This window comes from Pleurodeles waltl, chromosome 5, assembly GCF_031143425.1.
Source record: "Pleurodeles waltl isolate 20211129_DDA chromosome 5, aPleWal1.hap1.20221129, whole genome shotgun sequence".
Taxonomy (NCBI): Eukaryota; Metazoa; Chordata; class Amphibia; order Caudata; family Salamandridae; genus Pleurodeles; species Pleurodeles waltl.
This window is the reverse complement of record NC_090444.1, coordinates 1,128,307,936-1,128,323,183: the sequence shown is the minus strand read 5'-3', so window position 1 is coordinate 1,128,323,183 and position 15,248 is coordinate 1,128,307,936. Positions and strand designations below refer to the sequence as shown.

Sequence of the window (15,248 nt, the reverse complement as noted above, 5' to 3'; positions counted from 1 at the left end):
CGTCAACAGCTAGAACACCTTCCTTGGTTTTCTTTCTCTTTGTTAATCTTCAGATTAATAAATTAGGTCATTATAACAATAAATTAGTTTTTTTTTCAGTTTTAAAGTTCAGCAAGCACTGATCAAGTATTTAGAACAATACTTGAGAGTTCTTTCACAAAACAAAACACATGTCCTCTTCACATTAAGCCAACTGGGTTCAGTGTCTTTCATAATGAACACTGGTAAAAAGAAAAAAAAGCATTACACAAGTGGGTAATTAGTACAAAAGTGCCAAGACCTCTTCAAAAGTTAACGCTATCGTTACACAGTCAGTGTTTATTGTTGAGGCAAATAACAATAAACTTGAAGCTTATTGTGGATATTATTCCAGTAGTTTAAAAAAATCCAGGAGTTGAAGTAATTTTGCAAAATGTCGATAAGCACTGCATGTGCACTGCTTTCAGTGTCTCTAGCCAATGCGTTCTTTTAAAAGCCTTTACAAGATCAAACAGGAAAAATAAAACAAACTGCCTATTCTTATCCTCCCTCCCTCCCTCCCTCCCTCTACCCCCACACACGTAACGTAGCAAGAGCAATGCTTATTGCTAAAATCCCACACGTGCATATGCACAGGTGGTCTCACACATACAGGTATAACACACGTACACGTGCATCCACATATATCCGCTCACACAAAAATGCGTGCACAGGCACACAAAGACAAACACTTTGAAAAGTAAATGGTAGATAGAATGAGATGCTCATCCTCTTCTTTCCAAAATACGTAAGCATACTAAGCACAGACATGGAATGCGTTGTTTGTGTTTATCTGGGTAAAATCGCTCTCAGATAAAAATACATTCAACAGGAAAAAAACATAGAAAATTATATATATTTATATATATACAAATACTTTTTGTTGTCGTTTTAGCATAATATATATTTACATAAATATTCCTATAATGCTAAGGTTCAAAGAAGCATAATCTCCTTTATTCTGAGCTTCAAAAAAGGTGCTTGAGTATAATATACACTTTAAGCAGCTCCCTAGCACGGAAGCAGTTTCTAAGTCTGCGTAAACCAGTAAATTAACAACCAAACAAAAATCCTAAACTCTCTCACGCTTTCTTATATTCTTTTAGCAGGAGCTTTGTCCAACATAGATTAATTTTTCACTTCTCTTTTTTTTTTTTTAAACTCTATAAACACACCGAAGGAAACAAAAAGACTAAGTGAAAGAAAATAACACAATACAAACAAAAAAGCCTCTGGAACTGCATGGCTTTCTTGACGTTTACTGCTTTCGTTAATCCTTTCAGGAAAAAAAGATCCAGTGCTCATATATTAAGACACTATTTTAGGCTTCAGCGGCTTTGCTACTTTTTGCCAACAATAAACTGAGCAATCCACTTTTAAGGAAAAAGGAAAAGATACAAAAAATATAAGCAGCACATGGTATAACATTACACAAATGTAGTGAGCCCACCCATTATTTCTAGAAATACTGTTTGCGTATTTCTTCTTGCTGTTTTAATAGACACCACAACTTCCAGACTGTAAAGCAAATAATGATATTGAGAAAAAATAAATTTGAATATTCATCACTTGTGAATTTGCGCTGTAGTTTCCGTTCTGGGAGGATCTACACAGTAACACCTGACATTTCTTTTCTTTTTTTAATGTATGTGTGGGTTAGGCCATAGTCTCAGTTGATGCAGATTTCAGAGTGGTCAGAAAAAGCCACGGTCTGATTAGTGCTTGGCAATTTTTTGATATCTGTCCTTCCTTTGTTTTTTGAACTTCTTAATCCAAGCAGGCACACTTACCTACTAAGAGTCAATCTCATTCTCCCACCCCTTGCATGTCTCCCGCACTGCTTAAACCAATCAACTCCTGTTCCAAAGAAATCTTTACACTGCTAGGATACAAGCAGATACATTCTCAACAAGTTTTTGTGTGTGTGAAACTTTGGTTCTAAGAAAAAACTTGGCCAGTTATCGCAAGGTGAAGTGGGAATGCCTGATCTGACACATTGCAGGAGACAGCGCCCATCCCAGAAAGGTCTCAAGAGTTGTACATGAGAATTCACAAATCCATTACAATCCATTAAGTGCACAATTCTAGTTATGTTACTGTCTCTCTCCTTCGTTTTGTCTAGTTTCTTTAGCTTGTATAGACTCTTGGACGATGTTTCAATACTTCACACTGTTTGGTAGAAATTGTCTGCCTGTAGATTGTTCTGTTTCTGCATGCTGTAGAATCCGCTGTATCTCGAGTCTGGGTCAGCCATTCTGAGCATCCGCTGCGAACTATCCACTTGCACCATTGTGCCTTTCTTACAGTCCACATACACCAACTGGTTATTGAGACAAGAAGGCTGCAAGAAGGAGAAAAGCACTAGTTAACATAGCAAACATACTTAGAATAGGTGACATTATAGAACTAACTTCTGGAACAAAACATGGGCTTATGCTGAAAACGGAACAGGGGCCAGAGGTCCACACAAGTATTTATCGCCATAGTCTTACATCCCAAGAGGGCCTTTTATCATCTCACCTAAACTCCCATAAAACAAAATATAGCATCCATCACCAAAAACTAAAGGTGACTGAATAATTTCTGCATTGGAGATATTAAGGAGCTTAAGAACTGGATGCAGTGGAGCTAGCTACTCTGTCAACAGTCTGTAGTGGGGTAACCAGCTAATTTCCTAATTTCAGCAAACCTATTAACCAGGACAAACTGCCTAAAAGGTGGAGACAGCCCAGGCTAATTTTAAGCTTAAAGGGGACAGATGGCACAATATTTGTTGTAACCAGGCAGGGAAATGTTTGGAGACATTTTCTCGTGAATGCTGCAAAGTTATAGGTGACACCAGCCAGACACATACCTTTCAAAAGTAACCAACTGTACATCATCTTTGGTGAACCCACCACAAACATCTCCTCTAGAAGCGACAACGTGCACAGATATTGCATTGTGCCACTGATGCGCAATCTGATATTTTCTTTCAATCCAAGTAAACATTTTATGACCCTTTAACATTTATTTGCCCCATTCCAAATACTGGCTGTGATTTTACTCTGACACTTGGTGTTAAAGAGGTGACCTTGTGTGCAATCCAGTATAATTAAGATTCCTCAGAGTAAAACAAGAGCACAAAAACCTCAAGAACTGGGGCATTTTGTGGAAGAACGTGGATTATGAATTTGGGGGGGCCACTGTCCTCTTAAAGGAACAATAACATTTCTTGTCATACTGAACCCTAAAAATCACTACATTACCCTGATCGGAACCCCTGGTAGATATGGCAGAGAGCAGACAGGCTTAACTTAGCGTAGTGTGTGATGCATGAATGCAATACCAAAAAGATAATAAAGTCAAAACACAGCCAATACAATTCCCCAACCAAATTTGAAAAATAGAATACAATTTAAAAACAAAATAACCAAACAACAAAAACAGAGTGAGAGGAACAGGAGATATGAATTTAAAAAAATGTAAGTAAAAATAGTGTCAAGAGGCACTAAACACCAATGGTAGTGTTTGGAAACTTTAGACCAGGACCTAGGCACAATTTGAAGCACTAAGTCCCAATTCAGAAAAGGACTTTCTCACTATTTTGAAGAAAAACATTTAACTTTCTTTTAAGTCCCAGCACTGAAGGGTACTTTGTCACTGCTTGAGAAGCAAAATCCTCCCAGCATGGAACACCAGTGAAAATGTAGCTGCTGTCATGAATCCAAAGGCCAGATAGCAGAAGCAGGTTGGTTTCGCTGGAGCTCTAGAGATTTATCACTAAAAACATGTTAAGTCCTAACATAGAATGAAGCTTTGTCACTTTTTGATAAGTGTGGAGCTCTCTGTGTGGGGTGAAGCTGAAATTCAGTCCAGTGCAGTGAAACTGCCAGTCTGGTACTTTTCCTAGAGGGTTCCGCTCAAGTTCTGGAGAAACAGTTCTCAAAAGCCTCCAGTCTTCGGATGCCCAAACAACCAAAGGAGTACAATTCCAAACCCCCAGGGTTTTCAGGAGATGGCACTTTGAGACTCTCAGGGTTTCAGGAAGAAGCCAATAACAAAGTCCAGTCCAGGTGCCAGTGGTCATATAGGCACTTCAGGAAAAAGACCTTTTGCAGCTTGAACTGTCCCTCCAGCCACACAGTTGGTCCGCCAACTGACCGTCGGAGTCTTCTTCTTTCTCAAATATACAAGAGGGAGCAGGTCCAGTCCTTTGGGTCTTCTCTCAGGTCACAAACAGCAGGTCCAGACCATTTCTGGTATTCTTCAGGTCCACAGAATATTCTCAGGATGGTGGCTTGGGGTGCCATGTTTATGCCTGTTACTATCTAGCAGTTTTGGGAGACTCGCAGGCACTCCATAACTCATGGGGTAAAAGATCCTCAGCCCTGGCCTACTTAATTCTCCAGTAGTTTCTGTTTGTCTTACGGAAACAGGCCCAAAAGCAATGTACCAGGGCAATTTTAAGATGGCCAAAGAAAAGTTGGGCTTTGAAAGTTTGGGGTGTGTAGGGAAGTGTTCTATGGAAATAACTAGTGTTCTCCTTCATCGAACACGAAGCCAGTTTGAAGCAAGCCCTGGACTCGCAACAAATGAGACAGGAGTCTGGTAAGACAAAGCAGGGTTCCTTAAGTAACCAGGCAGTAAATACACAGGAACTGTGATCTGGTCCTGTTTAATCCTTTTCAAGAGCGCAAACATTTTGTATGTGGCTCAGACAGGTCTTTCAGGCAATATTTGACCCTGGTGTGCCAACTGAACTGGAGTGGTAGCAGCGTCTTCCCTGAATGTCCAGCTAAGCTCAGGAGCCATCTCTGCCCATTCAGGTCAACCCATCAAAGTGGCTGATTGTGTGGTCCGGGAAGGAATTTCTCACATTATTGAGTGGTCAAGTAGAGGCTCAGTAGCTGCTGGAGAGCGAATGCAAATTAGTCGCCAGGAGCTTTAGGCAGTGAAAATGTACCTTTCTAAAAGTTACTTTTCCCTAAATATTGATTAAAAATCTTATTTCACCATTAAATTGGGCTTTTAATACATTTTTTTTTACGTCTTTTTTTGGTGGCTCCTGTCAAAAGTTACAGATTTAAGTTTATAATCTGTACTTTGACATTTTCTAGGATTCATCTAAATCCCTACCAATGAAAATACCTTTTTGGGCCTAATCACTGGAAGAACATGTGAACTTTAAATTTGCACATGTTCCATTTTTAGATATCAGGATTCCCCAACCTTATGGGCAACAAGGTATATGTAGGGGCGACTTGTTCATGTCTAGAATCATGGTTTGCACCTGTCAATTTTTGTTTTTGACAGAGTTGACTGTAGCCTGCTGCAGTGAGGCTACATATTGTAGGCCTGAAGCCATGTTTTACATGCCAACCCTGTAGATGACACCATAAGTGTTGCAGTTCACAGGTGGCATTTACCTTCCAGACCCTAGATGTATTTACTACACCATATACTAGGGTCCTATATGGTAAGCTAAATAAGTCACTCACCAGTAAGCCAACGTAGCCAAGTATAAAAGAGGAGCAGAGCCACTTTGGTCCTGGTTAGCAGGGGTAAAAGTGCACAGAGTTCTAAGTTCAGCAAAAATAGCTTCCAGAAATAGGGAAAAAAAATAAGGAGTGACCTCACAGAAAAGGCAGATTTCCTACATTTTGCCCTAAGGGGCATTCTATTATTCTGATAACCAGTTTAAGTGACCCCCTCCTAGCATCATGAGCTCATACAAAACATCACTGTTAACCAAAGTTATTACTGTTGTGATACAAAACCAGGAACTACAATGTGATTTTAGAAACAACAGATGTTAAATGTTAAAATATTGGCAGTTTATCAATGTTAAATATCTCCAGTGTTTTGAGTGCATACAGCACTCACGTTCCAGAAATAATTTTAGGGCCAGAAAATGATCAGTTCAGCTCCTGGAAGATGTTTTATTAAATCCATAACTCAGAAGCCTTCAAAAGTCAAAAGAATTTGAATACTTACCAACTCGCTTACTTGTACTGAACCAACCAGTGCTGGTTGATTTGTCAGCAAATTAATGCCATGGAGGAAGAAAGCCATGTCATAGGATTATTGCTACTAACAAACCTAAGCAAGGGCAGCACTTCACCTTAAGGCCACAATGACTCTGGTGCAATCTGCTGCAGTAGTTTGTGCCCCTCACAGGAAGCTGTGAAAGAAGACACACTGAAGATCTCCGTAATATTATAGTTGTCTTAGCACACCAAATGTCTGAACCATATTCTCCAAGTTGATATTCTCCTAAGAAAGAAACAGGCTGCTCTGTTCTAAAATCTTCCTAAGTACTGATTTCTTTTTTAATGTTCCATCTCTCATGTAAACCAAAATCAAAAGCATTGGTTTTAATGAAAAAGAAATACTTGGTGTTCATGAAACCCAACCACCAAGCTTTATTCTGTGTTTGTTGTGTTAAACTAAAAAGAGGCATGCAGGTTAATACTTCCAAAGACAGCAGCAGCTGCCACTGACTGTGCTGGATAATTTATTTATACATACTTAGCCTTATCTTTTGGGCTGTCCACAAAACAAGGACAACTCTATCTGCCCACCAGGACAAGGTTAAACATATTAGAATGCAACAACTGTCCCATGGGACTCATTTATCTCAATAACCCTACTACGTTTTCGAAGTATGCAATGTAATTGAAGCTCTCATCTCTTAATAAATAATAACAAACCCATGAAGGGCACTTTTCTATTTTTTCAGAACCTTAATAAGCTTTATATGTGCAACATATACAGTGCAGTGATAGTGCTCAAACGTTGAACACACAAAAACATACACAAAGACACTGTACAAAACCCAATTTTGTAAGATGATTCTGAACAATTAGGCTTAGAGTTAGCATCTCTCTGTATACAATCACCCCTAACAAAATCCACTGCTAAGCAACTAAGAGAGGGGGGTTGTCATTGTTTTGACCTGTGTCTACTTTTCGGGTCTCATCAGGACCAATGTCATCCAGCTAATGCTCCATACTCTGTCGGCATGGAGTCACTCAGAATGGTCACTGTTGGACCTGTCAGCCTTAGGGTGGTCTTCCCCCAAACTTTTTGCATGTTTGCTTCACATTCTTGCTGTATGTTTTTGTTGGCCTTAGGAATCCGTGCACTTTACCACTTCAGACCAGTGCTAAAAAGTGCACATGCTTCTTCCCTAAACATGGTAACATTAGTATACCCACAATTGGCATATTTCATTTACTTTTAACTCCCTTACAAAATGGCATACTACCTACCCAAGGCCTGTAAATTATATTTTACTAGCGGGCGTGCAGCACTGATTGTGCCACCCACACAAGTAGCCTTTCAAACCTGTCTCAGGCTTGCCTTGCCTCCAAAGAACGTGTGTGCAGTTTTACTGCCACTTCGACCTGACATATAAAACCTCTTGCCAACCCTTAAATGCCACTTTTATTACATATGTCATCCATAAGTTAGGGCCTAGGTAGCTTATATGGCAGAGTGCTATGTAAGTAGAAAAGCAGGGCATGTACTTTTAAGTTTTACAAGTCCTGGTAGAGAACAACTCCCAAAGTCGTTTTCACTACTGTGAGGCCTACCCCTCTCACAGGCCAGCACTGGGAATTCCTTAATATCCTTTTAAGCTGTAAATTCCTGATCAGAGCACAGTAGCTACATCAGGTTTCATATCATTGGATTGGTAATGATAAATACTCTTTAATGGCAAAGTCAAATTTTATATTACTGATGAGGTGCCCCCTCCAATCCTGGGCCTCAGAAGTGGGTTCTGCACCTATTTTACTATAAAACCGATGCATCATCATTTTTGGGCCGATCGGTACCGACGCATCGACCTTTGATGCTAATTCAGAGGCTGTTCAAAGTCAGCAGATCTACAGCCTGCAAGGCACAACGACAATGCTCTGAGCAGATGATGACTTATTGCCTTCATCTCAACAGAGTCAGATGCTGATGTAGACCCCGACTGCGAGGCTTGACACAGATGCATCGTCCCGACTGTGCAGATATCGAAACTGACACATTCCCATTGCATTTCTCCTTGACGCCAACACTGTGCTCCAATCAAGGTCCTCTTTCAACAGGCTCTTGCGTGAGCCTTGTAGCCAAACTGCCCTCCATCGCGGTCGGCCTGAACTTTGGATTTACCCTGGTCTAGCACGATCCTAGGTAACCTTTTGAGCGCTATTGTCTTCCAAGCACTATTTTTAGTTTCTTCTTTAAAACTTCTTAACTCAACTTCTACTAATTGGATATTTGCCATTTTGGTCTTGTTTTACTCAAATAGATATTCTCTATTTTTCTAAACCTGTGTGGAGTCTTTATGTGGTTTTATAGTGTTACTGTGTTTGTGTTGCACAAGTACGTCACACATTGCCTCTTTAGGTAAGCCTGCCTGCTTTGTTCCAAGCTAGCATGAGGTGAGCACAAGTTACCTCTAAGTATGTATCTAGCTTACCCTCCCTAGAAGTGGTGGTTCCTGCTTGTACACTGTACATGCTCTGACAACATGAATCCGCGGTCCTAACAGACACCACCTAAATATTCACAACTATCAAGTGGACTTATAGGATTTATCTTGTGGGCCCCCTCCACCAGTCCGGAAGACCCACTCAATGGTGAGTAAATCTGCAACCAAATTTTAATTCATGTAAGCACTTCTCCATTCTATGATGCCATCAATGCATGAATCTTTCAGGGCCTGGAACTCCTGGTTCAGTGCTGTGAAAAAAATATACGATGACGAGGACTGGCAGACACTTGCTGAACAAGGGCGAGATGGTTCTCTCTATCTTATACTTAAGTTTCTCAGAAAAAGGTAATAACTTATGTGCTAGCAGGAAATGTGTACTTGGTGCCCATGACATAAGTAGGCATTACTAAGCTTTTGTTTTTTGCTAGTTGAAGTTTAAAAAAAGACCTTAAAGGTATTCTGCTGCCTTATATTTCTGGTAACTGTTAAAATCAAATAATGCTGTAGACTGGAAAGAAAGTGCTCTATGATGCTGACAAAAAAAGCCTATAAGGCTTCTAGTAGAGCCTATCATATCGCCATAAAATCAGCAAAAATCACATTTTATACAAAGAAAAAGGAGCCTGCTAAACATGCCTTAAAGGAGGCCTTCTGAATTGTAGGAACGATGACTCACCCTCAGGTGATGAGTCAAAAGCTGAAATACTCAAAGGACAGGTGCAATATGCTACCAACTATTTAAAAAAATAAAATTGAGACTATCCAGGATTCCTGTTTCACTCCTATGGATTTGATATGTGCTCCTACCTTGACAAGCAGCAGCCTTCCTTCTATCTAAGAGATGCATTTACATGTTCTTTTGAACAAAATGCAATTCTGGTTCACCGACTGATCCTTGCTCAGGGTCTATTTTGAAATTAGCATCTCCAATAATTGTTCCCATTCTAACATATTTACTTGATTCTTCCATTAAATGAGTCCTTGCCCAGAGCGTGGAAATAGCATTGGTTTCTCCCATCTTGAAGAAGCCTAATGTAGATCCAAACATTTTCTCAAACTACAGGCTGATCTTTCTGCTTCCTGCTCCAATTGAGATGTTTGAAGCTCATATAAACCATCATGTCTATGTCACCTTTAGCACACAATGCATATTGCTTAGAGCCTCAGAACAACTCAGGTAAATCCTGGATGCAGGTGGCATGGCCGCCCTAATCTTTCTGGATTCATCTGCAGCCTTTGACACCATATCCCATGCTATTCTTATCCAACCCCTATGGCAGTTTGGTGTTGAAGGCTTGGCACTTGACTGGCAAATTTGTAGCTAACAGACAACAAGTGATTAGACTTCCACCGTTTATGTTGAGCCCAGATCCTTTAGACTGGAGGTGGAGGGAGGGGGTTCCCTCAGTGGTCTCACCAGAGCCCCACTCTTCAAAACGCAATGTCTTCTTAAGCAGTGTTAATCCAGAGTCATGGCTTTGAGGTGTTGTCCCATGTCGACAACACCCAACTGATAGTGTCTATGGCTGCGAGTAGCCCCAATTACTGTTTTACACAGAGAGAGACAAGGGGGGTTCTAGTCTCCATACTACCTCCTGAAACAAAAGCCGTATACACAAAAAGTATGGTGAATCTAGTGAACAAACCATCAGAGGCTGTTCAATTAGTCATGAGATCACTCTTTTCCGTGATCAAATTAAAGATGAGGTATAGTTGTGATGACCGTGTTTCTGAGATCTATTGGGGGATTACTCCTTACGGAACAGGTGGTCTCACACACATTATAGTGTTATGCTTCATCATTTGACCACCTAGCCCCACCCAGGTAGGATAATACCACCTGGGCGGACTCAACCTTGTCGTTAAACGAACTCTGAGGGAGAGCTGAAATGATATTTTTTCTGGATAATGTGGGGATCCAGTTGTGTGAAATAAAATAAAATTACCTAACAGATCACCAGTGTAGCTTACAACTTTAAAGATGGTGTCTCTTGGTAAGATTAAAAACACAGTTAGGACACTATTGTTATAATGACTCATAGTTTCACTTTAACCCTACTGGCCAACATGTTTTTGCCCACTCATCTAGCCATTGCTGGTCTGTGGCATTCCTCAGGGCCTGGGATCCCTCCTAAGTTTAGTGTGAGGCGAGTGCCTCTCCGAAATTAAAGGTGAAAGGCTCATACATAACACATACTGGGCCTACCTGAGAATTCGCTCAGATAAGGGAGACCCTATAAGGTAAGACCACCTATTCCGTAAGGAGGAATCCCCCAATAGATCACAAAAACACAATCAAACAGTACCCCCATGTTTAATTTGATCACGGAAAAGAGTGATCTCAGAACTAGTTGAACAGGCCCTGATGGTCTGTTCGCAAGATACCCCATACTTTTTGTGAACATAGCCCCAGTTACCTACAGAAATTCAGAGGTTGTCTGGTTTCTGTTGCCAGCTGGATGAATAAAAAACTAATAAAGCTGAACTCGGATAAGGTCACAGTGTTGATTCTGGGGCAAGAACCTTCAGCCCTGGAATGACTAATTGTAGCCAGTGGAACTGAGACCTCCTCCATCCCCAGAAGAAGTGGCCTGCAATGTGAGTGTCAAAATTGATACTCATTTTCTTTTAAACAGCGGGCCCAAATGGTTACGTCACCATGTTTTGTCCTCCTTATAAGCGCAAATATCTTCCTCTTTCCCTTCAGAAAAAAAGCAAATAAAGAAAACGTTTAATACACGCTTTCAATAATTCCTAGTTAGATTATTCCAGCTCACTGTATTTTGGTTTTCTCTCTAAACTTATCAGGATGCTCCACCTGGTACAAAACTCTGCTGCTCAGCTCCTTCTGAATCTTCCACGACATAGCTCTGGTGGCCCTTTTTTGTGTTATCTGCACTGGCTTCCTATTATTAAAAGGATTCAATGTAATTCTTTAGTGCACATCCACAGAGCTTAACATCTCTCTGGTCCCACCAGGGTCTGGATTTTTTTTCAAGTCTTATGTTTCAACAAGGGAACTCAGCTCCGCCAAACCCTTTATTATTCTCCCTCTGGAAGTAACTCCAAAGTGATATTAGAGGATATGCTTTGGAACATCCTACCTAACCCTCTCTGGCTGACAAAGGACCGCTCCTGGTTATTGAAAGATTTGAAAACCAGGTTAAACAATTGTTGGTCTAACTTTCTGGGATTTCCTAGTCTAGAAGGCCACGGTGTTGGGCCCCTTGCTTCCAATTGTTGAGGTTTAGTGCCTAGATGCTTGTGTTGAGCAATGGCAGTATTCTACAAATCTGTACTACAATACATTGCCAAGCCCCACTAACCACTTTTGCAACCACTGATTTTGGAGAATTCTGTACTTGGTTTAACCTATTTTGCTGTTGTCAGGTAGGTTATCACCCACTGGACCAACCAGTACTAGAACATAGGTGAATCTATTTGGCTGGAGGCTGGTGAAGCGTTTTGAGATCCACCTCTGACCCTCTGAGAATCGTAGCACTGCTCTGTTAATGCACCAACACATATTAGCATGAAAGACTTTAGAACAGTGTTTTGCTAATGTGGTTTCAGGGCTGAATAGACTACTCCCAAACGTAATGCAATTTTGAGCTACTAGGAAAAGTGTATAGAGTGCCTATACTTTTTAGATCTGTGACATACAGGGTCACTGGAACAAGTGAGGCTGCAGCCCAGGCCAAATTCTTTACCAGGGTTGAAGGTTAAATTAAGAATTCTGGAAAAAAGATGACAATTTGTGCTGGGCTGATTTGGTACCTTTGTGGGAGTCCTGTAGCAAGGAACTGGTATCCAACGCTTCTTCTGATTGATGAGAAGAAGTGCAATTATGAGTACAAGTGCTGTCATTATGGGTACTGTCACCCAGGCAACAGAATGTAGAGATGAATCTTCACTTGACCGTGGTGAACTGGCACCCCTGTAGTCCACCTGAAGATGTCCAAGTCCTGGAAAAAAATAGCAAAATATATGTTAGTAATTCTGCAATGTTTATTTGCGCAATGACTTAACAACAAACTTTGACAAAAAGTGCTCCTGTTTGGGCAGAGATTTTTCAAAATGGCTGAATACTTGCCTTTTGCATATGTTGACATTAAAGGCTTTGCACAGGTGCCCTAGTGTGTGCAACAGGGTATATGCACACACTGCACTGAATATGAAGTCAACAAACTAAATAAAATTGAACTGTCAGGTTCAAAGACTCTGGTTCTGGATGTAGCACCCTTCCTTTTTCTATTGACAATAGATGTTGTCTCCCTGGTAGCGTGACAATTCTGCCTTGAGACAATTCAATCAGCTTTGAGAACCATGCCTGTCTTGCCAATTGTGGGGCAATTAGAATTTTTGTCTTCTTGCTGACTTTGTATTTTCTGATCATCTTGTGTATTAGAGGTATTGGGGGTTGGGGGGGTGCTAGCAAATATCCCTAACCAGTTTATCAACAATGTATTCCCCAGGAATTGGAGGTATGGCTATCTGAAAGATCTCTTGAAGTACTGTTTGGTTGAGTTCCCATTTGTGAGCGCATGAAGCGTGTCTGCTCAATCTGTACGCCTTGAGATTGTTCTTCCCTGGCAGATGTACTGCTAATATTTCCATTTTCCTTAGGATCACCCATTTTTTTTATTTCTTGTGCTTATCTTGCTAGGGGCAGGGATTGTGCCCCCACCCACATTTGTTGAATTACATCATAGTAGTTCTATTGTCCATTTGGATCAATATTGACCTTTCACAAACCTTGTTTTAAATGCTTTTAAGGCTAGGAACACATTTTTAGTTCTAAAAAGTTGACATGTTGGACCGCCTGCTGTTCCTTCTAAACTCCTTGTCCCCTGAGATTGTATGTGTGTGCACCCCATCCCATATGTGAGGTGTCTGTTGTAATTGTCACTGTAGGAGTTGGTTGTGCAAATGTTTTTAGCTTGTGTTATATGTGATCTGTTCCACCATGGTATCTTGTCTTTTACCGTCTGTGTGACAACTACTAGACCTTCCCAAATCCCTGTTGGCTTGTGACCATTGATTTTGCAGCCATTCCTGCAATGGGCTTGTGTAGTCTTGCATATGGGATTAAAGGGATGCAGGAAGTAATCATTCCTAATAACTTCCCCACCATCCTCACTGTCAGAGCTTTCCCCTTTTGGTAGATCAAAGTTTCTTCAGTAGGGCATTGGCTCTCTGGCTCTCTCTCTCTGGCTCTCTCTCTCTGGCTCTCCCCCCCCCCGCTGGGATATACTTTCCCTTGGATTAAGTTGATCCTTGCTCCCAGAAAGATCTTCTCTTGTTCTTGTTCTGTGGATGGTTACTCCACGTTTACTGAGAATCCCAAAATAAACAGTGATGTATGTGTTCTTGGCACTTACCCTGTGAGTTTGCTCTTATTAGCCAATTGTCTAGATAAGGACAGCTGTGAATGCCTTGTCTTCGCAGATCAGCTGCTAGGCACTTTGTGAATATCGAAGGTGCTGATTTTATTTCCAAAGACTAGGACTTTGAACTGATCATGTTTCTTCTCTACCACAAAACTGAGATATTTTTTGTGTTTGTGTTCACTGGGATGTGCAAGTAGGTGTGTTTTAATCCTATTGTTGCCATGTTATCCCTAATTTGCAACTGTGGTCTGACTTCCTGTAAGGTTGTCATTGTGAATTTGTGTGTTTTGATAAATTGGTTTGTAAACCTCAGATCTAGAACAGGCTGGAGAGATCCATCTACCTTACGTATTAGGAAATAAGTTGAGTAGTTTCCTTTGTTGATTGCTACCTTTGAAATAAGTTATATTGAATCTTTCTCCAGTAACAACTCTACCTCATTGAGTAGTCTGGATATTTAATCCTTTGAAAGAACCTTTCTCCTGGGTCTTTTGGATGGAGGGGTTCTTATAGGTTCAATGCAATATCCAAATTGTTCTATGTCTGGAATCCATTGGCCTGATGTGATCTTTCTCCACTCCTGAAGAAAGCTTTTTATTCTTCCTCCAACCAGTGTTTGGTGTGGAAGATGACACCTTTTGATTTCCACTGATGTTCTTTGTGTCTTGTGATGGCTGGAGAGCCACTTATTTGACGGTGTTGAGGTCCCCCCCCCCCCCCGTTGCAGTCCTCTTCTGCGTTTCCGGCCCCGAAAGGACTGCCTACCCGGATTGTATAGCCAGCTTTGCTGAGGTTGGGTTGCCTGACTGCTTCCCTAGTATGAATGATGGAATATGCTTGATTGGAAGTTATCCTTTCCCGCAGGTCTTCTTGAAGTTATTGTCCCCCTTCGCATACTCCCTCTAAACAGGACCACTCCCATGGACTTAGCCTCATTATCCTTTTTTCAGCTGGTTTAGGGTTTTGTTCACTGTACGCCCAAACAGCGGTTCGCAATTGAATGGGTCATTCAGAATGTTCACTTGTACATCTGTTTTGAACTAGAAATTCTGAGCCAGGAGAGGCGGCGTAGTGCAACAGTTGTCATCATTTGTCTGCTGGATGTGCCTGCTGCATCTAGTGCTCACTTCAGGCACGTCCTGGCAACATTTTTGCCCTCTTCCGCCAAGTGTGCTGCTCTTTTCCTGTAAAGTTCTAGTAGATGTTTAATTAACTCCGCCATCTCATCCCAGTTTTGGTATGCATAACAGTTTAGAAGAGTGTTAGAATTTACAATGTGCCATTGATTTCCTATGCTTTTCTAGACTCTTCAACCCATGAGGTCCATTCGCTCACTCTCCTTGTCTGGAGGTGGACCAGAAGTTGACAGG

The 15,248-nt window shown here is 41.1% G+C and overlaps 1 protein-coding gene across 3 annotated transcripts in view; it reads right to left on the bottom strand.

Annotated features, from left to right (window-relative positions):
* Positions 1-1,472: 1,472 nt before the first annotated feature.
* CRIM1 (cysteine rich transmembrane BMP regulator 1) overlaps positions 1,473-15,248 on the bottom strand; it is a 752,848-nt gene continuing 739,072 nt past the window's right edge. For all 3 annotated transcript variants that reach the window (XM_069235322.1, XM_069235323.1, XM_069235324.1), the window contains 2 exons: positions 12,266-12,453; positions 1,473-2,359 (listed from right to left, as the gene is read on the bottom strand). In XM_069235322.1, the coding sequence (XP_069091423.1) occupies positions 2,183-2,359; positions 12,266-12,453 (365 nt within the window). In that variant the 3' untranslated portion in view covers positions 1,473-2,182. The remainder of the gene's footprint in view (positions 2,360-12,265; positions 12,454-15,248) is intronic.